At 37.3% G+C, this 23843-nt stretch overlaps 1 protein-coding gene across 2 annotated transcripts in view; it reads right to left on the bottom strand.

Moving 5' to 3' along the window:
* LOC101853600 (clathrin heavy chain 1) overlaps positions 1 to 23843 on the bottom strand; it is a 44966-nt gene that overhangs the window by 19134 nt on the left and 1989 nt on the right. The window contains exons 2-18 of one of the 2 annotated variants that reach the window (XM_005091509.3): positions 20550 to 20757; positions 17043 to 17192; positions 16689 to 16807; positions 15971 to 15994; positions 13718 to 13879; positions 12787 to 12900; positions 12156 to 12329; positions 11338 to 11535; positions 10822 to 11022; positions 8895 to 8987; positions 7987 to 8169; positions 6969 to 7106; positions 5387 to 5479; positions 4920 to 4991; positions 4049 to 4229; positions 891 to 1054; positions 126 to 251 (exon numbers count right to left, since the gene is read on the bottom strand). In XM_005091509.3, coding sequence (XP_005091566.1) covers positions 126 to 251; positions 891 to 1054; positions 4049 to 4229; positions 4920 to 4991; positions 5387 to 5479; positions 6969 to 7106; positions 7987 to 8169; positions 8895 to 8987; positions 10822 to 11022; positions 11338 to 11535; positions 12156 to 12329; positions 12787 to 12900; positions 13718 to 13879; positions 15971 to 15994; positions 16689 to 16807; positions 17043 to 17192; positions 20550 to 20757 — 2400 coding nt within the window. The remainder of the gene's footprint in view (positions 1 to 125; positions 252 to 890; positions 1055 to 4048; positions 4230 to 4919; positions 4992 to 5386; positions 5480 to 6968; positions 7107 to 7986; positions 8170 to 8894; positions 8988 to 10821; positions 11023 to 11337; positions 11536 to 12155; positions 12330 to 12786; positions 12901 to 13717; positions 13880 to 15970; positions 15995 to 16688; positions 16808 to 17042; positions 17193 to 20549; positions 20758 to 23843) is intronic. The other variant, XM_005091510.3, reaches the window with a different exon arrangement.

The following is a 23843-nucleotide window of genomic DNA, read 5'->3' as shown; positions in this document are numbered from 1 at the left end:
TACATGAAAAACAAGTAACATTCTTTTCTACCACATGCAAAAGCTGTACAGATTAATTACAGCTTTAGACCTGTGCTACAGTTCTTCAATATAATGCCAAAATGTAACGCAACAAAACTACTCACTTTCTGCACATAGATTTCAATGTATTTTTGCAGGTTGTTTCTGTACAAGTAGAGTACAAGGTCGTGAACAAAGTCAAAGCGGTCGCACACGATGATCAATGGCAGCTGATCAGTCAGTTTTGCTTCCTGCAAAAGTTAAGTTTAGATTTAGTAAGTTATAACAGCACTTGCAATACAAATAGGTCATAAAAGTGCCAAAGAATAGAGGTGTTACTGGAGAATAACATACAAAGAAAAGAAGGAAAAGAGATAAAAAGACAGATGTTTGAAAGGAAAGAAGGAGCATAGCACACCCAATTACCTGCAAACACCCACCTTCTAGTAGAAAGAGAAGTAAGTGCCATATCAGATCAAACATTACATGGAAAGCTTACACATGGGACACTGGACAAACCAGAAAAATGTTTTTAATTCACAACAGTAATTTGGCACATTTCACTTCCCCAGCAGTAGAAAGCAGTAAGTCATTAAGTGTCTGGTTTACTCACGTAGAGATAGATTTTCATCTTTTCATCTCCCTAAGCTTAAAACATTTCCCCTTCTTCAGTCTTCATAACAAAGTTTTTATGACATATAAATAACAAGATCTGTACTGACCAAGTTCAGGCTATTATTTCCTGGTAAAATCTTCAGTTTGGCTGCATAAACAAACTCAATAGAAAAATAGCGGGGAAAAACTAGCATCAAGCGTCGATAGCGATTGTCAATTTAAAACAAAGACAAGTGTCAAAAGATGTCTGCTTACACGGACAAAAGTTATCATACCTTCAGGAAATTTTTCACTCGTTCAGGATCATAGCAGTTGCTTTCACGACAAATTCTTTCCACTTCCTTGATCTGTCCAGTCTTGCATGCAGCTTGGATGTACTTAAAATGAACCTCAGCATCCTGGCTAAAGTTGACAATGGAGCCCAAGAAGTAGAAGAGTCCTAAAAAAAACCAAGGTTCTCAATTTTAACAAACCAGAAGAGACACAGTTCAGCGGACACAAAAAAAAATAATAATTCACCCAAAAACCAGTAACTTACGAGTAAAATAACACATTCATTTAGACAAGCGCTTCACTCCTCAAAAATATTCAGAAGAGGGAGCAAGCAATGTCATCACTAAAACTTGGGCATTTCTCTTTTCGCCAGTGAACAGTCGCAGAAAAACAAACAGGTATATACTCCAAAAAAATACAAAATAAAAATCTTCCGGCTTTTTCAAATGCAGAAAAACAGGAACTATAAAACCTCAACAGAATAGAAAGAAAACCTGCAAGAAAACAAGAAAAACCTCACAAACTTATATATAGAAGTATAAAAAAGCTAGGTCACCCCTCAACCCTTATCACCCCTCATCTATGCCCCCTCACAAGACAAACTAGGGTCAAAGACACAAATCAATTCAGACAAGCGCTTCACTCTACATAGTTTAGTCAGAAGAGGGAGCAAGCAATGTCATCACAATAACCACTGGTCTCTTGTTGTAAGAAAAAACTTACAGCTTGCAGTGCCCAAATGTTGAATTGAAATTACCAATTTACTTGAGAAAAAGCAAAAAAAGATGCAAACATAGCAAACATACTGTTTGTTTATTTGTGTGAGTAAACAGAAGCACATTGACACAATGATGGTCATTTAGTGCTGGGATAAAGACCGGCAGACAGTAATCACATGGGGAAAGTAAAGAAGAAGGACGGTCAAGGACCTACCTTCCAACCACAAGCAGACTACAATCTTTTATGCAAGAAAAATAAAGGCTACCACAAAATGCAAGTAAAAAAACAAAACCTGAGCAACGTCATAAACCTCCTCATCAACCCTCCAGTAACAAATCATTTCAGTTTTTAGTTTCAGTAAGAGTATTACAGCACTTGCAACACAATACGGTCATATAAGTGCCGAAGAATAGATTACGTGTTACAAGAGAGTAACATACACCAAAGAGGAGGGGAGATAAGGACGACAGATGTTTGATAGGAAAGAAGAAGCAAACCACACCAGAACACCCGCCAACCACCCACAAATCATTTCAGACAAGCGCTTCACTCAACACAGTTTACTCAGAAGAGGGAGCAAGCAATGTCATCATAAAAATTGCTGGTTTTAAACAATAGGAAGCGGTAAGGCTCACACTGTGCGCATTATTAAAATTTAATGAACGAAAGACGTGGAGAGAATGCCAAGCTCAATATACATTACTACAATCAATCCATCCAAAATGCTGTACTGTCCCGACCCCACAACTCCAACGAAAATGAGACCCCTACTTTACTTCTTTACTTAATTTAATAATTAGCAAAAATACACGTAATCATTGATAAGGACTTTCATATATTTTAACATACACACAGAACAAAAAAAAACAACAACCCCCAACAACAACCAAAATACCAAGACAACGGATACGACACAACGACCCTCCTTGTCAACCTTCATTAAGAGATCATTTCAGACAAGCGCTTCACTCTACATAGGTTACTCAGAAGAGGGAGCAAGCAATGTCATCATAAAAATCGCTGGTCTTTAACACTTTGCAGTCACAAAATACCCCATCTGGTCACCCAGCCAGGAGAGTGACAGCAACGAACTTCTCGGGCCTGGCCCATAACTGCGATCAGAACAGATAATTTTCACCGGCACAATGCGCCAAGTTATAGCAAAGTGTTAAGAGCAAAGAGCACTAAGGCTTACACTGCGCAACCTAAATATAAAACGAATGAAAGACTACAAAACTGCCAAGCGAAAAAACACTACAATCAATCCATCCAAAATGCTGTCATCTTCCCCCACCCCCCCTTGCAAAATAATTGTCATTATTTTTATTATTACGGCGATGCAGGCCAATACATGACAGATACCAGACCCCAAGTGATGTGATCGAGAAGACGAAGAAAAAAAGCATTCTTCAAAAAATAAATGCATTATAAAAGGACAAAAATATATTTCAGACAAGCGCTTCACTCTACACAGAATATTCAGAAGAGGGAGCAAGCAATGTCATCATAAAAACTAGGTCCAACAATAAGCAAAATAATTATTCAAACTTCGTTTAGGAGGAAGCTTAAAACGAAAAAAGGCATTCCAACTTCCAAGAGGACACCATTGTCAATTATTAATGTTCTTGTGCTCAACTACATTTCCAAAACTGCATCACAGTAGAACAACAAAAGGCATAAACAAAATCAGTCAACTTTATGTGAAAATTTGCAATGCATAAAACAAACACCTTCTCACTCAATTTAGAGCATGGGGTAAGTTAGCGATCACACATACATATATGGATTAAAGAAGCTTATGATGCACTTGTTGAATTGCCACTTCTAGCAAGTAACAGTTTATTTAACCTTTTTTAACCCACCAAAAAACGTATTAAACTTGATCAGAAAAAAGAATTTTTTGTTGTTGCTAAAAGAAACCCCAAATATCCCTCTAACAAGACTAAGACAACCAACCGCTATTCAAACCCTCTGAACGTCCTTTATACCTCTCACTAAGGACTCTTTCATCTTGTAAGGTCCGCACTGGCAGAATCCGTTTCAGACAAGCGCTTCACTCTACATAGTTTAATCAGAAGAGGGAGCAAGCAATGTCATCATTAAAGCAGTGGGTCTCATATCGATGATATCAGGCACAAATCATGCAACTTCAAATTTCCATCTGATACTTTTCTGCTTTGAATAGCTGGGCAACCCTGATCTACACCACATCCATTTAAATCCCAGGTATTAAACAATATACTTAAAGTGCCAAATAGAATAGTAATGCGATCAAGATATCTACTTTCCACCGCCACTTTCGAGAAAATGTTCGGGTTTATTCACTTGTCATGGTTTGTGCCCAGAGCCATCAACACCAATGCGCATTCAGAAACAAGAACTGGTGTTATATGCAACTATTATCTATTTTAAAAAAAGGTCGAGCACACCGTTTTCTCACCTTCATAGCTCTTGAATGACTCAAACAGCTCAATAAGGCTCTCGGTGGTAAGCTGCTCATGGTACTTGGAGGCAATCTGCACGCACACCTGAAGGTTCTGGCGAATGTTGGCAGTCAGCATGGCTTTCAGACACTCCAAAGAGTCCTCCACTGATAAGGTGCCAAAGTATGTCACGAGCCACTGTTGGTTAATTTTAAAGGGGTTAGATTACAGCTTAATATATATATTTTACCAATACCTTAAAATTACTAATCTAAAAGTATATTCTTCAAAGAAGTAATAAGAACAAAAGTTTTAAATTCAATAATGACAAATATAATAAATCTATCAAATAGCGATCATGTGTATCTGTCTCATAAAACAAAAACAGAATTGTTATCCTCCCTTTCCAAAATACAATTATCACATTATAGTACTATTTCCATTTAACCGGCAGCATTACAATTAACCATGTAGTAAAAGTACAACAATGACCATAGCCCTGTTGTTTGTTGTTTTAAATTTACTTATTTCTTGTGTGAATCTTAATTTGTTCTGCTATTTACACCAAACTAAGATTCCTACACACAGACTTCACAACCACGCAAGAAGAAATTTTTTTTACAGCAGTCAATTTGTTGCTATTGCTATAGCGCATGCGGTGATTTTGTAAATTTTTTTGAGTGCACGTTTTTTTTCAGATTATGCGTGCATGTGTAGTTGAAAGATAAGTTGAACGTTTGTTTTGTTTAGCGCCTAGAACCACCAGATAAACCATTTTTCCCCTCTTCAGGAAGGACAGAAACAAATTCATAGCAGTGTTAGTACAAGTATCAGTGCACCAAGAACAAGATCAACGCTTCAGCAGTTCTAAAGAGAACTATGACTTACCTCTGGATTGAGCAAGTGTGTATGAACCACAGCTCTCTTCACATCATACAAATCTGTGTAGTGCTCCAGAGCCTGAAATTAAACCAAAACAAGTTTAGCTTACAAACATCTGTTACCACTGCAAAAGTGTTTCTATCTTTCTTCTTTTCACACAATAACACTTCGCACTTCTTTGTAAATACATAATTGTGAAACAAGTACAAACACTATTTCTCCTGTAAAATCAGAAAAAGCCAAGCACTTTATCCTTTTTTTTCTCTCTTTTAACACTTTGCCATCATATTTTGGAGAAAATCCAAAGAAACTGAGAGGTAAACATCGCCAATCGGCGACATGAGGTTGCAAAGTGCTAAGAATTCAAAAATGAAATATTTTAAATTGTGTGCAAAACTGCATCCAAAATCAATCACAAAGCTCCAATTTGACAACGAAACCAAATTAAGTTAGCTACTGACAAATTGACATACCCTTTGCAAGAGTCCAGCCTTTTCACACAGCTGGGCAACGTGTGCACGATCGTAGTGAGTGAACATTTGATTTCCAAGGATAGCATCAGCAACCTGTCAAAACAATCAGAAAAGTTCATTCACAAATGTGTCTACTCCCACCAGTCTATACAACCCCAAACCAACTAGACAAGTGTATGCCTCCTCAACCAAACTAAAGAACTCTATTCAGCTGACTCAGTATTCTAGGACAAAACAATCAGAGAAACTGGACAAATAGCTGGAGGCAGTCTCAATACTGCTGGTTTGTTCACACTGATATAATAATGGCCACTTAGTTTAGTACCAGGAAATAGCAAGACAGGCAAAAAAAAACAGATGGGCAGTAAAATAGCAGTGATACAAAACACGATAAAACATTGCTTTTCGCATCACATCACATCAGTATGTATGTATAGTATAAGGTTTTACGGCGCTCGCATCACATCAGTGCACTAGTGTCTCAAAATGAGACAGTTCTTTTACAACAATGTTTCTCTACATTTAGTGAGAGTGCAAAAATAATTACTGTCTGAAAAACATTTACACCCACCTTTCCACACTCTTTCTGGCATTAACTAGCTTATAGGTTAATTTTTCAAATAATCTTTAAGCCCCAAAATCTTACTTGCACAGTAACATGCTTGAAATTTTTCACATACAGGACTTTTTTGTTCGCCCGGTGTGCTTAATAGCATCATGTCCGTGCACTAGTGTTTTGTGAGGGTACATGTGAAAGGAGAGGGGGGAAAGGAGACAAAGCAGGAGGAAATGAGGGAAGGTCAAAAATGTAAAAATTAGAGGCCGACACATTCCAGTACAGTAGAAAGGGGGTGTGGCATGTTGGACAAGAAAATAAGTCACATTGTTGCAAACTCCAGCTATCTCATCCCAGACAGGGTCATCACCTCTTTCTAATCAAATGTGTATGTCTGCACTGACCCACAATCTCCTAGCTTTAACCTTAGGTCTAGTTTCCATTCTATGACAACACCCACTTGAGGTCCTGTTGACCTTTATCATAGCTTTGCTATCAATAGCCAACCGATAAGTGAGGGTTCTGTTTCAAGTGGACTACTATCAGTAAACAGAAAGGCGTTGCGACAAGCAATAGCTTCAACATCAGCCGTTACGGATGTTAAAAGATAATCACTCAGCATCAACTACGTCATGTCTTTAGTTTGACAAATTTATCTTTAAAAAATTTGTCGTGGAATGTGAATGAAGAGCATGTTTATGGGTTTTCAATAACCATGTGAACAGAAGGAGCCCTTTTATGCAGACAAACATGAACAAAAACCATGCAACAAGGATAAGCTAAATAGTACAGCATGTGACCATCAAAAAACCCACAACAATAGACTGCTTAAGCCACATGTGTATGAGTGTGGTATGCTGCTAAGCTGTTAGTCCTCTGCCACATTGAAATAGTAACTTCCATTTTATTTCAAGCACGCAATCCTGTGAGCTTTTTCAAAGCTAGACGATGATAAAAACTTTCACTTTGTCCAACTCATTAAAAATGGTAAGTATTAAATATTCCAGCAAAAAATAATCTTCTCACCTGTGGGGCTGACATGAGGTTCATTTCCAGCAACCGTGTCTGAAGAGGGCCCTCAGAGGGTCTGTTGTTCTTCAGTGCGTCCAAAAGGAAGGAGGTACACTGCTGGATCAGGTTGAACTCCATGAACACATCAACAATCTGAAAAGAGAAGCAAAACCAAATATATGCACATTTTTTCCCACATAACATTTCACTAGGCCTAACATTATGGACATCAAACATCTTCATATTTTTGCAGCTACATCTATCGTCCTTATCTCCCCTTCTTTTTTATGTTTGTTACTCTCTCTTGTAACAGCTCTAATCTTCTGGCGCTCATATGACTTTACGCAGTTGCGAGCGCCATAAAACCTCTACTAAAACCTTTTCAAACAAACATAAAAGCTAGTAAAATCCAGTAAAACCAGAAAATAAAAAGGCATGAAAAAGGGTAATAGGCAGGTTTTTTTCTGTACTACGCCCATTCTCATATCACGCCAAGTTAATCATGAAGTAAGAAGGGATCCTTCGTCCCTTCTACTAATGGAACTTACATTTTTCCATTACCGAATAATTGAAAAAACATGGACAGTCTTTGGTATTATGAAAGGAGCACAGGTTAGGCTAGTCTAGTAAAGTAGTAAGTTTGTGTGAAAGGAAGTTCCGAAGGCTTCAAAACAGATATATGGAGTAAACGAACAGGTATCTTAACAGGTACTGTAAATAATACACAGTATTAAGAGGCATGGCAGTTGATGAATGAATAATTAGGCTTCAAAGAAGGTGGGTAAACATACGCGAAAGTAAGTTGAAAAGACCACTGATCAGATATGAGCATAATTTATTTCTCACAAAATCTGGAATGAAGTCACTCTGAGTGGTCACCAACCCTGATGCTGGACCCCTGACCCCAACATGCTCCTTAAAAAAAAATAATAATCAGACAATGCAAGCGCTCTTTCATAAACAAAAAATCCATTCAAAGAAAATGAAATACAGCTTACTTAACAGTACACCACCAAGTTCTCCAATCACTTACTTGGTTGAGATCAGCCAGAGGCTCATCATCTTGAACCATCATCTGGGCAAACTGCAGTCCTTGATCTGGATTGATGCGCATCAAGTTGCGAAGCAAGAAAATGTAGTCTGGTGCAAATCCGACTTTCTTGGAGTACAGAATGATCTTTTGGAACTGTCCAGTCTCAGCAAAACATTGAATCACCTGGAGCCAGATTTTTTAAAGTATTTACAATTTAAATAAATAGTAGGAGCCCACACTTTCCCCATTTAACCCCCATTGCAACAGTTCCTGTTCACTTTATCAAACATCACAAGCAGAGATACCATTATTCTGTACAATGAACGTCATAAAATGCACCATACATGAATTTTAACTTTTTTACAACAACTCTGAATATAATTTTACAGGGAAACTGATTAAAATTCGTAATCCATGGTAACAAAAATGCATGAATCACATAAATCTTTCATTTTTAAAAGGACTGCCAAATGACATACTGCTCACCATCCTGTCTAGCAAAATTAGACATGGCAAAAGTTGAAACAAAAAAAACCCCTATATCACCAAGGTGGTGATAAAAGCCTACATTTTTATGGCAATGATCCTTCTTTAGCAATTTCCCTTCATACATAGTTACAAAACATAAAAAGTTAAGAAAACTGTACAACTGCAAAGAAATTTAAATTTAAAAATCACTTTCTTTGATACTGAACAGATACATTATTAAAAATATATAACAAACCATATTGTGCCCTTTTAAAGCATCAAATTGTAAACAGAAAACTTCGACACTTACATGTAAGCAATATGTGTTACATCTTGCCTTAGGTACGGAACGTCATTTTAACTCGGAAAACCTTAACACACAAGAGAAACAAACTCATACCACTCATTGAGCATTCTTATAATCTAAAAATGTGGTTTACCTTCTGAGGAACATTAGCCCGCAAGTATACGGACAATGCCAAAGTGGGGTCTGCTGTCTTCACAATGTCTCCCAATTCTTCACTGCATTCCAGCTGAAAAAGGTTAAAAAAAAAGGTTATTGAAAAATCTTTCAGAGGAGTATTCTGAAAGTATCACTGTCCCAACTAACATGAAAATCACAACACAACACAATTCACTGAGAATAGAAAAAGAAATGATGGTTAAAGGAATGCTAAAAAAAAGTAATACACTGATGATGAAAATGTCAGTTCCTCTGCGAAACACAAAGCTCATGTAAGCTATGGTCTGTCTTGGAACGTAATTTCTTTCGGATCCATCTCAGACAAGCATGAACAACAAACTTGTCAACTAAGGAGTTATAGATCCATATTCATAATGACGGCATACATTTCTTGACACAATAAACTAAACCTGGTATGTTCAAAACTGATTCCATAGAGGACGAAGAAGAAAAGGATAGAACTACAACTGATCAGTGGACCATCCTTAACCAACCAGAAAACAAGGATAGGTGTACAAACATTTGATAGATATTTGAAGTCAAACTTCAATCTTTAACATGTCTTTTGCACTTCATTAGATATTTTTACCGTGTCGGTTTCTTTTGTAAACACATATAATTCTAGTGTTTAGATTTATAGATTCTCTCAGGACGCAGGTGCACGAGTGTTGGAGTGCGTGTGTGTAATTGTTTGTTGTATTTCCAGAAAAGGGCCATTGGAGGAAATACACTGACGATGGAAATGTCAGTTCCATTGCGAAACACAAAGCTCATGTAAGCTATGGTCTGTTTTTGGAACATACTTTCTTTTGGATCCATCTCACACAACACAAGCATGAACAACAAACTTGTCAACTACAGAGTTATAGATCCATATTCATAATGATTGCATACGTTTCTTGACCCAAGAAACTAGACCTGGTATGTTCTCATTCTGCTGTCCCCATTGTTTTATGCAAGAAAAATTCTGAAACTATGCAAACTGAGCCCAGAAATGTGAAATAATGCGATTCTGTTAATTTTAACAAAGAGTGATAAAGGAAAATAATCAGAAATTATGTAAAAAATGATCAAATTTTGCTAAATTATGCTGGGTGCATAAAACCACTGGGACTTATTCTGATACAAATCAATCATGTTTCTAAGCAGCACAAAGTAAAGTACTTTTCAGAAAAAAATTATCTTTTTGGAAACATTTCAGCAGCATTACTATAATGCAATTTTAAAAAACTCACAATAGAAAATATATTATCATCTAAAAAATGTAACTTGTTGATGTTAAGATGCCATCCATCGCCAGCAGCAATGGTTCAAAACTGATTCCAAAGAAGACGAAGAAGAAAAGGATAGAACTACAACTAATCAGTGGACCATCCTTGACCAACCAGAAAACAAGGATAGGTGTACAAACATTTGATAGATATTTGAAGTCAAACTTCAATCTATAACTTATCTTTTGAATTTCATTAGATATTTTTACCATGTCAGGTTCTTTTGTCAACACATAGGGCCTATAATTTTAATGTTTAGATTTATAGACTGTTATGCCCTTTCTCTCAAGATGTGTCTGTATGCGAGTTGGTGTGAATGTGTGTGGTTGGTGTATTTTCAAAAAAGGGCTATTGGAGGAAATACACTGATGATTGAAATGTCAGTTTCACTGCGAAACACAAAGCTCATGAAAGCTAAGGTCTGTTTTTGAAACTTATTTGCTTTCGGGTCTATTTCAGACAAATATGAAGAACAAAATTGTCAATTAGGGAATTACAGACCCATACCGATATACTTAAAAGACATGCATCCCATGACATGGGGAAAATGGCTGTTTAAACAGGTGATTGTCTAGGACTGGTGGTCATGAGAGCTGATTTGACTGTACTTGCACAATAGAGTACCATACACACCTTTTCTTCCTTCAGCCACTTTTCCACAAGCTGCTTGCGACCCTGCTGCAACACAGGTCGACACAGTTCCAAAGACTCATACTTGTTCAACTGACCCTTGTCCAGGAGGATTCCAAAGTACTGGAGCAGAGGAGATGTAGTTCCCTGAACTGATGGTACCTGCTGAAACCGCTGGATGGTCTGAGGGGTGCGCAGAATGCCCTGAAGAAAGAACAGTGAGAAGTTTCCAATACAAGTAACTTACGGATGCTATGCTCAGACCAGAAACAAACACAAAAAAAGAAAACAAAAACAAAAACAAAAACCCATGCATTCATCTTCATTGTATCCTAAATGCAACATTCTTTTACATGTTCATTGACAAAATTAGCACTCTTTCCTTTGTAACTGAAAGTACAGAAAAAAACTTACATTAAGATTGATTTATTTCTGTTTTCACATTATAAAAAAATGCAAACACAATTGTAAATGTCTTCCCTTACTCTTTCTATTACGATCTCATTTATTCAGAAATACCTTGGGAGCCACAGCTGCTACTTTAGCAGCCTCTTGATAGTTTCCAGCCTGGAAAAGGTTGTTGAACTTTGCAACAAACAGATCCTCTGCACCAGGCAGATTGCATCGAGAGGAAACTTTCAAAGCTAGGTCTGGGTTTTGCAGCTGCGAGTTGACATACTGCACAATGTTGTCTTCTTCCACACTGACGGAAAGAACCTTGGGGATAAAAAATAAAAATAAATCAAAATTATTTCAAACAGATACTGAGACAATTTCAACTGTCTATCACATACACCATTACATCAATGGTGAAGATAAACAATATAATATTCTGATGACATAAATGTCAGTTCCTCTGCGAAACACAAAGCTCATGTAAGCTAAGGTCTGTCTTGGAACTTGTTTTCTCTTGGATCTATCTCGGACAAGTATGAACAACAAATTGTCAAGTAAGGAGTAATAGACCCATACTCAAGCTTCAATTACATATATTCTTTGACAGTGACAATTTTCTACCTATCAAACAGGATGCTCTAATGGAAAAAGTAGTATAGCTACCGAATCGATTTCATCTTTTTACTTCATATATCAAAGCATATTTGCTTATGAACAAGCAACATGAAATTGAAATTTGAATAATCTGCACTCTCTAAAAAATTGTTATTGTATGAAGGGCTGGAACAGGGATTTAAAAAAAGGAATTGACTACCAAATTCGTGATTGAGAAAATCCCTGTAGGAAATTAAATGCAAAAAAATAGTCCTTCCCACAAATGACAACAGGCAGCAACACCTTCATCACTCTCAATAGAAAACAACAGCTAATCAAGCATATACCTGTCCTTTCCTGTTGACTCCAATGATGCCATCACTAGCTTCATGTGCTGCAGTTACAAAAATGGTGTCAGCGCTGATTCTGTTCATGTAAATGCATGTTCCTGTTTCTATGTCATACATGTGAATGTACCCATACTTGGTGACAAGGAAAACCATGCCATGCTTGTTACTTGTCTGAAAGAAATAGAATACAAAACATGAATAGGATTTCACACAGGGAGAGCACGTTGACTACCGATTTTCCTCCACTAACAATTTCTTTTTAAAATTTAAACAAAATGAGATAGAATGGGTTCACTAAAGGACCCATTAAAAAAGAATCCCTGAAAGTAGAAAGTTATGTAAGAAAAAAATCTTACAAGCTAAACAAAAAAATATAAAATTCTCTCCACAATGAAAGAGAAGGTATAATCTCAAATAAATGTGAGATCCGTTAAAAAACATTCACATGATCGTTATATACAAGGCTCCCTTGAAATCGAAAGGCGATGTGTTACTTTGTAATACAGCAAAGTAACAATGTTACCATAAAAATAGCAGCTTGGTCTACAAGACCTGACAAGGGTCTACCTTTCTCTAAACTCGCATAAGCTGATCATGTTAACAGTACCAAGTCTAAAAATTAAATCACCTGCATTGCGACAGGGAAGTCATTTTGAGCTTCTACAGGGAAGAAAACATCCACAGCCTTTTTAGTGAAAGGTTGATTACCACTGGGAGGAGTTCCAACTTCAATGATATGGAGCTGAAACAAATATAAAACAAGATAATAAAAAGAAAGAAAATAATTTCGTTTGGTCTCAGTATTAGTGTTACTGCACTTGCAACATAATTAGATCATAAAAGTATCGAAGATTAAAGGTTTTACTCAAGAGTAACGTACAAATAGAAGGAAGAGAGATAAGGGTTGGATAGGAATGAAGGAGTAAACCACACCAAAACACAAGCCAACCACCCACAAAAAAGCTATCTGTTCACTCTACTTGGACAGAATGTAAGTAGAAAAAAATCCTTCTTATACTTTTGAAGGAAAAAACACTACAAAAAGTTAGTCTAAGTTTTAGTAGGAGTCTTACAGCACTTGCAAAACAATGAAGTATTATAAGTGCCAAAGATTAAAGGTGTTACAAGAGAGCAACAAACAAAAAAGGAGGAAAGATAAGTTTTAGTTTCAGTAAGTGTTTTACGACACTTACAACACAATAAGGTCATGTAAGTGCTAAAGATTGGAGGTGTTACAGAAGAATAACAAACACAAAAAAGAAGGAGGAGAGATAAGGACGATAGACATTTGATAGGAAAGAAGAAGCAAACCACACTAGAGCACCTATCAACAAAAAGGGAATTTTACAGTGACCTTGTTAAAAAAAAATATCAAGACACTTTGTCAAATGCTTAACTTGCATATCTTTGCCTTTAAAACAACAACAAAAAATATAGGTAACAAACAAAGTATCTGACTTGCAAAGTTTGTATATATATATATATATATATATATAGTATATTAATAAATATTTTAATAGAAACATCCCATGAGACTAGACCATTAAAAAAACTCTCACCTTTCCACCATTAGCTCCACGAACTGCGAAAACGAACAGAGTCGATGGATTGGGGTTCCCATCCACTTTGAATGAAGCGAAAGCTGCAGCATGTCCTTCAATTGGCTGGCTCACTTTCCTTTCCACAGAATACAACTGCATTGCTCCAACAACACGGCTTTGCTGAAAAATAATAACAGCGTCAATTAATTATTTGTCTGAAAAGGAACTTCCTATTTCAAAAAACCATTTCTGCTCTTATTTTGTGTCCATTAAAAGATTTTTTTTTTAAAAATCCTTGCCATAACATGCTGCAAAGACAGAGTCAAAGAGAAGGAGATTGTGGTCTATTTCCATTCTTTTGACATAAAGCACCAGAGGTCTAATTACAACCAAAAAAAACAACACGAGGAACAAGCAGCTACTACAAGGAAGGTTCTATATAATTCCTTCAACTATCAAAAAAGCAACAAAAAGTAACCTTAAACCCTTTACACACCAGGTTAAGAAATCTGATTAATGGAAAATAAAAAACAAAAAAAGTATGATAACCTTCACACAATGGAAAAGCAGTGGCCTGTTGTAAACAAGTTTCATTCAATCATGTCAATGAATTGAACCACTCATGATGGTTAAATGAGTATACATACTTACTGCTGCTTAAAAGATACAAAACAAAGAAAGTGCTGAATAGCAGCCGTCCACGGACACTATATTCAAACTATGTCTACACAGCGATATCCTGGTGCACAGCACATACATTCGGAAAAAATCTACGTGCAGAGATTATAAGTCTTCACCAAAGATCTTGCTCTCCAGGAAGACTGTCTACTCGCAATGATCCAGAAAGAGAAGCTTCCTAACAGTTTCACATTTTCCAATGATTTCATTTGCCATAAATGCCATTACCAGAAATATAATAATAAACCTGTAAGTGCTGATCTACAAAACTACAATAGTTGAAAGCATTACAAGTGACACTGCCTTAAAAAACAAGGCAAACAAGGCACCCTCTTTTATTTCTTAACAAATACCAAAAAGCACTCAAGAGCTGTCAGGTACACTTTGGGAATTCAAATTTGTTTTTATCCATGCAACTTTACCTTGAACCTGCACTGTAACAGTGTACGTTCAGATTTTTTTAGGGGCAGAAGGAAACCAATGGTTCAATTCTTGTGTATTTTATATCTATACATAAAAATCAAAACCTAAAATTTTATAAATTCTTATTAATTCTGAAGTTGAAAATGATGAAAATCTAGCACCATCATATTCTTAGAAATACTGAATGCTACCTTCCTTTAAATTTTGAGGTCTGAAGAGTATGTGTGTGGATTCTTTAAAAAAGTGGCGCTTAGGTCAGTGCCACCAGATTTAAATTAGATTCTATTCAGATAATTTCAAAACACCTTAGTACACTTTGTGAGTAGAGAGCAAAACAAATTGAAAAAAAAAGTCAAGAAAAATGTTTAGTCCTTAATAATTCTCAACCATAATATGATGAAATCAATAAGAGCACCCTGAGATAAAATGCATATAAATGTGAACGGGACGTAGGTGTTGGGTAAAGATTGAATGTACACGCACTTTTGACATTTGGTGGGAAGGAACAGAAACAAAAAAACAAAAAAATCAGTGCTTACTGAAAGGGGAAAATGAGGTGTAGTATTCTTAACTCTGGGAGGAACAAACTTGTGGGAAATGGTTGAAAACATGACCTACAGAATGATTTTTAAAACCTAAGTCTTATCTTTAGACATCACTAAAAAAAACCAATAGAAATATAAAGCTCTACCTTCAAAATCTTTGCAATGGTTGAGAAAAACCAAGTGAATGAATGATGATATTGTTATGGATTTCTTGAGAATAAAGGACTATTGTTCTTGGGGTGGTAACTGCTCAACCAAACAGTCAAGAACAACCATCCTCCTGTTTAATTTCAACAAAAGAAATCGAAGTGCAAAAAAAATTCAAAAAATGACAGGGATGGGTACAACTCATCAAAAAAATCCTGGCCTTCAGCATCAACTAGCAGACACTGCTGCCAAGTTGAAATTAAGATTGTAGTAGTTGTTGAAAATGAAAGGAACATCCTCATGATTTTTTTTCTTTTGAATAAAAAAAGGCAGACACCCATCCCTGAAATACTCAGTGGAAGGAAGGATTTGGAGATCTGGTATATTTCAAGGCATGTCTCTATTATGACTATCAGCAACTGTCCTGGCAATACCAGATGAGTAGTAGCATATTATGGAGGAGAAACCTTATACTTACACTTCCAGCTGGTGATGTTTCAGACTGCAGGAATAATTATTGGTGTCTTTGAAATATCTCAAAAACTAGTAGGAAAAGGTAAACTACAACGGAGAGCAACTCTTTAAAGCTTGTCCGCAAAAACAGAAAACAACCATAATCTAACAACATGGAGAAGGAAGAATAATCATACTTTGAAACAATGAGGGAAAGTGATTAAATGTCAAGCACCGAACCAGTAGTTTCTGATATAATGCAAGATAAGGAGAAAATACAGTAACAGTCAGACTCACTGAAAACTGGGACTTCTAACCAAAAACCGTGCATCATTATTATTCGCACTTCGTGAAAATGAAATAAAAATGAAAGCATCACAAACATAAAATGGGACATAAACTGTGAAACAAAAAAATATCTAATCCTTCAAAATCACCCTGCTATACAGCAATCCAAACAGAGCAAGCTCATTACCAGGGACAAACCAATGTGGAAGCTTCAGGCACTAAAGAGGCGTAAAAAAAATACTAGAGTATCAGCATCAGATGAGGAGGCAAAATGGATAAAACTTTTAATTAAAAAGAAAGATGTTCTTCCAACATCAGAGCATTCCCCTATTCAAGAAGGTACAAAAACAGCCCTACAGCAGCTTCTTCAGACGAGGGGAGTCTCACATGACAACACTTGGGAATTTTCTTATAGCAAAGTGTCTCAGCAGCACTCAGACAGGAAAAACACCAACCTGGGCAGAGATGCCAACAAGCAATAGCCACTGCTGTGCAGCATCTGTCCTGTAGTTAATGATCTGACATCCATTCAAGCTGGTGTGACGCTCAAACACTCTCTGTGGCTGGGAATCCCCTGTGAACATGTGGAAATAGCTCTTGAATATTCATGACGCATTGTACTGGCTGCAACAAAACTGCAGCTTGACAGGAAAATCATCCTACTGAGCTGTATAACTTACAATCCTCTTGTAGACTTATTTCCTCACTCCAACTGCATTTGTTCAAAGGGGTGATGCCCTGTTCTCAAAGGATTAAATAGGTTACTCTACAATTCCAGTTATGATAAAAGCACTTTAAATTGGTCTTACCTTCCATTGCCCAGTGATACACCGCTGTTTCAGTGACAAGGCCAATCATGTTTACAGAGATCCACTTCCAGAAAATCACATCATCTGTCATTGTGTGAGCTTTCATCTTGCTCTTCATTTCAATGTTAAAAATTTGCAGAGTCTTTCCAGCTGCAAGCAAAGTAAAAATAAAAATTTAACAAAGTGAAAAGCAAGGTTTAACAACAAATACATTATTACAGACTTAGTTTTAGTTTTAGTAGAGGTTTTACGGCACTCGCAACTGCATAAGGTCATATGAGCGCCAGAAGATTAGAGGTGTTACAAGAGAGTAACAAACAAAAAAGAAGAAGGGGAGATAAGGACGATAGATGTTTGATAGGAAAGAAGGAGAAAACCACACCAGAGCACCCGCCAACCACCCACATTACAGGCTTACAACTTTATCAAAACATATCAGGAACACCCAGCGTTATAACATCAGATTACAATAACAATGAACCAATGGGACTGATTTTGATGCACTGTATTGATAAATTTTTTCTCAAATTCACCCCGACCGCAACATACAGGACAGACCTGTGAAGTTCAGGATAATTAAGGACTACAAATGTTTTATAGGAAAAAAGGAGCAAACCACCAGAGCCCACAAATCACCCACTGGGACAGGTTGGCAAGCCTGATAATTAAGAACATGCAAATACAATTTAATGTACCAGTAGCTGGAGACTGAATTTCAGCATAGTTAAGCTGGTTTCAGCACTATGGCCCTGGTTATTTTCTTTGTGGCCATAAACCCATTGTGGGCAACCACTGACGTCAGCAGTAAAACACTGCAACTTCAGGGTCGCACATCAAACACAATGTCTGCACAAATAAATGATCCATGGCCACTTCAAGAGTAAAACCAAATTACAGGCTTACAACATAACTTGACAGAATCATACGGAAATTCAGTGACAAGGGGGCTCAGTAACTCAAAAGGCAGAGTGTTCACCTGTCACCCTAGAGGCCCACAGTTCGATCCCCATTAGTGACAAATATACATTCAAGATAAATTGCAACCCTAAACTGAAAATACTCAAATCAAAATAAATAATAAAGAGTTCCTTCAAAAATGGCACGTAGCTACCTGTCAGGCAAGGAATGAGCGAGTCTACATTCTATATGGACGGGACAAAAAGAAATATAATATACATAGTACTGGAAAATATGAGACAGTTGGAAAGCCTGATATAGGTACGTACAAATATGATTTTATGTACCAGTAGCTGGAGACTGAATTTCAGCATAGTTAAGCTGGTTTCAGCACTATGGCCCTGGTTATTTTCTTTGTGGCCATAAACCCATTGTGGGCAACCACTGACGTCAGCAGTAAAACACTGCAACTTCAGGGTCGCACATCAAACACAATGTCTGCACAAATAAATGATCCATGGCCACTTCAAGAGTAAAACCAAATTACAGGCTCACAACATAACTTGACAGAACCATATTAAGTTCAGTGACAAGGCGGCTCGGTAACTCAAAAGTAGTGTTCACCTGACGCCCCAGAGGTCAACAGTTTGATCCCCGTCAGTGACAGATTTTTTTAAAATGTCTTCCACACCCCCTGATCCCAAGGTAGGTAAGATTAAGCATTTGGTCTTCTCGGATAAGGACAAAAAATTTCTGATATTTCATGGGAAGTTTCATAAAATAAACATCCTTAGGTGGTCCTAAAATTAAAAATAGTATTTTGGACCGCCATCAAGTCAACATTCAAGATAAATTGCAAAGAAACCAATCAAATCAGAATAAATATTAAAGAGTTCCTTCAAAAGTGGCACGTGGCTACCTGTCAGGCAAGGAATTCTACATATTCTATATGGACCCCCAAAAATATAGTACTGGAAAATTTGGGACAGTTGGACAGACTGAATATAAGTAAGTGCAAATATGATTTTATGTACCAGTAGCTGGAGACTGAATTTCAGCATAGTTAAGCTGGTTTCAGCACTATGGCCCTGGTTATTTTCTTTGTGGCCATAAACCCATTGTGGGCAACCACTGACGTCAGCAGTAAAACACTGCAACTTCAGGGTCGCACATCAAACACAATGTCTGCACAAATAAATGATCCATGGCCACATCAAGAGTAAAACCAAATTACAGGCTATATAATTTGACAGATTCATACGGCCCAGTGACATGGGGGCTCAGGAGCTCAATAGGTTTGGTATTCGCCTGTCACCCCAGAGGCCCACAGTTCAAACCCACCAGTGTAAGGGGTTTTTTTTCCTTATGTTCTCTACATCATATCCTCAGATTTCAAGCCAAAAATTCCATAGGTCTCTAGCAAAGTTTCCCATGTTTAGGATCACTTTGTGGAACTAAAATTGAAAAGAGTGAGCCTCGCAGGCTGGCATCCTGGAAAAATTCAAAATTAATTCTAACCCTGAACTGAAACCACTCTAAATTAGAACAAATACTAAAGAACACTTTCGTAATTGGAATGTGGCTGCCTGTCAGGCTAAGGATGATTCTATATTCTAAAGATAAAATAAAGAGGGAAGTTTCAGGAAATTCAACAGAGTTGGCAAGCCTAATATAATTATGTGTAAATTATATGATTTAAAATAATGTACCAGCAGCTGGAGACTGAATTCCAGCATGGTTAAGCTGGTGTCAGCACTATGGCCCTGGTTATTTTCTTTGGGGCCATGAACCTATTGTGGGTAACCACTGAGTCAGCAGTAAAACACTGCAACTTAAGGGTCGCACATCAAACACAATGTCTGCACAAATAAATGATTCATGGCCACTTCCAGAGTCGACCCCCCCCCCCCCCCCCCCCCCCAAAGTGTCCTACTTTTCTTTTCTCATTTTCTAAGCCCCCTGATCATAGAGTAGGTAGGACCATCAAGCAAATTATCTTCTCGGATAGAGAAAAAAAAAATTGACGAGGTCCCCTGTGAAGTTTCACACACTTCAATACCTTGGTAGTTTTAAAATGATTGTATGTTCTATGTAGGTAAAACAGCCATGTTCGCAAAAATCAAATGCAATGTGAGATGAAGATGTTACAGCTAGTCACTCCCTGGGCTCCAGCACGGGTACAAGAAGGAGAATATATGGCATAGGTCCTTACCTGGACAATGATATCTTATATCTCAAGAAATCTTCATAGAGTACATTACACAAACACCAATGCACTACTTAACTCAAACGTTTGAAACAAATTACTTTCGACATTACATGAGCAGAATTCTATTATTTTATATACATTTGTTTCAGGCCAAAGTATAGATAACAGATATGAAAGTAAATAATATATATATCAAAGCCTGTTTGATTTATATAAAATCACTTATAAACCTCAAAACAATAGACTCAACCCAAGACTATTCAAGGAAATTTCTTTCCATGTAACAAAACCAAAATTGCAGACTAGCATCAAACACACATGCTAAATCACTGTAAACATATGACCTGTTCCTTAATTTCTACTGCACCAGTTTTAACCACAACTTGTTCCCTTTAATTTACCTTTCAGGGCAATCACTTTGCTCTTTGGATTCATAATGGCCGAGTCTGCTGAAATCTGACGGCGGATTGGATCCGTAGGTGTATTCATGTCAATGATGACAACCTGTGCTGCTTCTCCCACTTTTTCTCGAACACAAATGAACTTGTCTGACTCCATGGTCAGGGTGCTGAATCCAATGTTGGCAGCATTGATGCCAACACTTTGGAGCTTGAATGAAAGAAAAAAGATATAAGACCATAAATTATTATTTAAGAGAAAAGTTTTTCATAAATAATGGTAACATTTTCCCAAAACTATTTTCAACAAAGATTCATAATGCTTATGAAGTTTATCACCAGACCAAATAAATCCTGTTAAAAGGTCTAAATTATCCATCAAATTTTAATAGTCATATCTCCCCCCCCCCCCCCCCCCCCCATATTATACCGTCAGCCTCATCAACCACCTGGTTTTTCCCCAAGTACAAAAAGGAACATGTCTATAAACATAGTATTTATGCCTCACATCTCCATCTGCCGACTGTCCGAGTTGTACGGTCCTTATTAAACTAATGTAAATTTGCCCTGATTTACTACCAGCAAATTGATCACTAAAGGAACACACTGCACATGGCACCCACTCAGTGGCTGCTTGATAATCTCTTTCCCACACGCGGAACTGCGAGCCTACTTCTATTGCTTTTTGGCGATTTTCTCCTGATTTGTGCTGATTAAGAAAATGCAATTATTTTAAGACTTTTGCCAATACTGAAAAAATAAAAAGGCAAAGTAGCGGAGAAACTCCACAGCCACTGAGCCACTTCTGTCAGCCGGCAAAATATCTGACATCACCAGAAAGCAGCTGATAACCAAAAGGCGAGCAGGCGCCTGTGAGGCTTTTATATTATATGAGCACTCAAGTTCTAGTCTACATATACATATATAACAGGTCTAATGCAACCAGAACTGACGGGTATTGGGTAAAAATACAAAAACTACGCCTGCATGGTCTTTAAACACTAATAAGTTTTGCTGGAGCTGTACATGTACGCTAATTGATTTCCACTTATTTTTCCCCTGCACATGGCAATCACACAAAACAAGAGATCTAAATGAGGCATCATGGCTGGCCACTTCGTTTCTAGTCCCTACCACTCTAACACAAGTCAAGACGGCAATCAGTGCTGTCCCATTAGACTATCACTCTACTGTACCATCAACTTCATACTCGGCTCAAAGTAACTTTAACTTACTCCCAAAATACAGTGTATGCCAAAATCCCTTAACTTGCTGACTCCTTGCGTAAATGGGTAAAGTTTTAGGTAAAAAAGATTAAGAAACAGAATTTGAGCGTGTGGACAGAGGCAAGGAAAGCTGGTTAAAACATATTTTCAAAATAGTATCTACAATTTATCTTTCCCCAAAATTTTACGCAGAAGGGAAGGTTTGATCTCACATGGAGAGAACAATGCTTAAACCAAGCAGTAGTAAGCCCATCAGATAAAAAGAAATAAAATTTCAAGACAGGTAGAACATCCTTCCTGACTCTCCATGCAATACCACAGACACACCCCCTTTACACATGAATCTTACTACGCCTATACAACATGAGGTCAAACTGATCGTTTGTCAAAATTCGTGATCATAACAAAAGTTGCAGCCATACATGAAACCATTTCCCATTTGATTATTAATGCCAGTGGGGGTTTTTTTAAGCTGGGCTTGCAAAAAAACAAAAACAAACAAAGCCAAGGTAAGTGAAGAGAAAGTGACAAAGGGGCAGAAAATGAGGCTTCCTCTTGGCCAAGGTTGAATCCAACAAAGAATTTTTTAGGGTTTTTTTTACACCCGTTTCATGTACACCTTTTATATACTTCTTTTCTAGTCGTATTTTGAATGCTGAACACGAATATGGCCTTTCTTTATGCCATAAATCAATAGTTATTGAGTTATTGCTGTTTGAAAACAGAACTATATTACAGTAGGACCAATGGCTTAGTAATATTTGACTTGTTTTTAACAACATGGGGGGGTTGCAAAGGGCATGAAAACCTGACCTAAAAAGAATCTGGGGGGTTTCAGGAGGGCATATGTCCCCCTGCATTTCACCATGATTTATTGTTTTGGCAATTAGGATTGATATTTACTTGAAAACAATTGACTTGCAAAGGTTTTAGTGGCCATACGTGTATTCTGGCACAGCAAATAGGCAGTTTAGCCCTCAAATCAGTGTATCTGTGTATGAGTGTAAAAATAAAAAGTTATCAGAATTTTTTTCCATCTTACTCCTCTTAACCAGATCTTTGCTATCAATTAAATCTTTAAGGAACAACAAATAGAATACTAATAATGTAAAAATATTGTTCGTCTCTCCAGTAAAAAAATATGCCTCACTACCCACGCTTCTGTGTGGGATGTGGGACCGGCCGCTAGCCGGACCATTCGTTGTTTACACACCTAACGATGGCAGGCCTCTTAGCCTGCACACAAATTAATAAACTACCTGCCCGGTGCCATGCCTAGGAACAAAGAGCATTCACAAACCTAACAAGACAAGAGCACGAGATTAATGCTCTTGCACGACTGTATAAGGGTTGTAAATTATTCAGACCAAATGGGCGAAGGCGTTAAATCGTGTTAACTAGTCTAATAATAAAGCAATCCAAGCTCTTTTCTTCATTTTCATTTTTTTTTCTTGCCTCTTCTTTCCCTTTCTTCTTTAACATTTGGAGTTAGGAGCCAAAAAAGAGCCAGAGAGCGAAATGAAATTCTCCGGGCCGGGACGTGATCCAAAAGAGCCAAATTTCAGGGATTTGGCTCCTAACTGACAACCCTGACTGTTACTGTGACTATTTGGACACAATCCTGTGGAGCATCAGCCCCGGTAACCTCAGCCTTGATCCCTCTTAGATCATTTCCGATAAAACTAGGGGGTGAGAATAACGAGACATAGAGGTTATTCTGGTGAGAAAAACTACTTCCTTTCACCTCTCACGCCCACTTCACTCTAGGGAGCACAAAAACCTTTGACTTTTGGAGAAGGCCGGCACTATTTCTCAGAACGTTCGGGAAAATAAAGCTGGGCACTATTTCTCAGAACGTTCGGGAAAATAAAGCTAGGCACTATTTCTCCGAACGTTCGGGAAAATAAAGCTGGGCACTCTGAAATCTCATCCTTTCTCGCAAATTTCGGATATTATATAGATCTATAATTATAGTATAGGCCTACCAAAGATTGTTCGTATACAATATGGTTCAAGCGGTCCAAAAAATGTCCTCAGTGAATATTTATATAAAGAAATGCTACAGTTCCAA

Source organism: Aplysia californica, unplaced genomic scaffold, assembly GCF_000002075.1.
Source record: "Aplysia californica isolate F4 #8 unplaced genomic scaffold, AplCal3.0 scaffold00031, whole genome shotgun sequence".
Lineage (NCBI taxonomy): Eukaryota > Metazoa > Mollusca > Gastropoda > Aplysiida > Aplysiidae > Aplysia > Aplysia californica.
The sequence above is the reverse complement of the archived record's forward strand: the minus strand, read 5'-3'. Positions and strand labels throughout refer to the sequence as shown.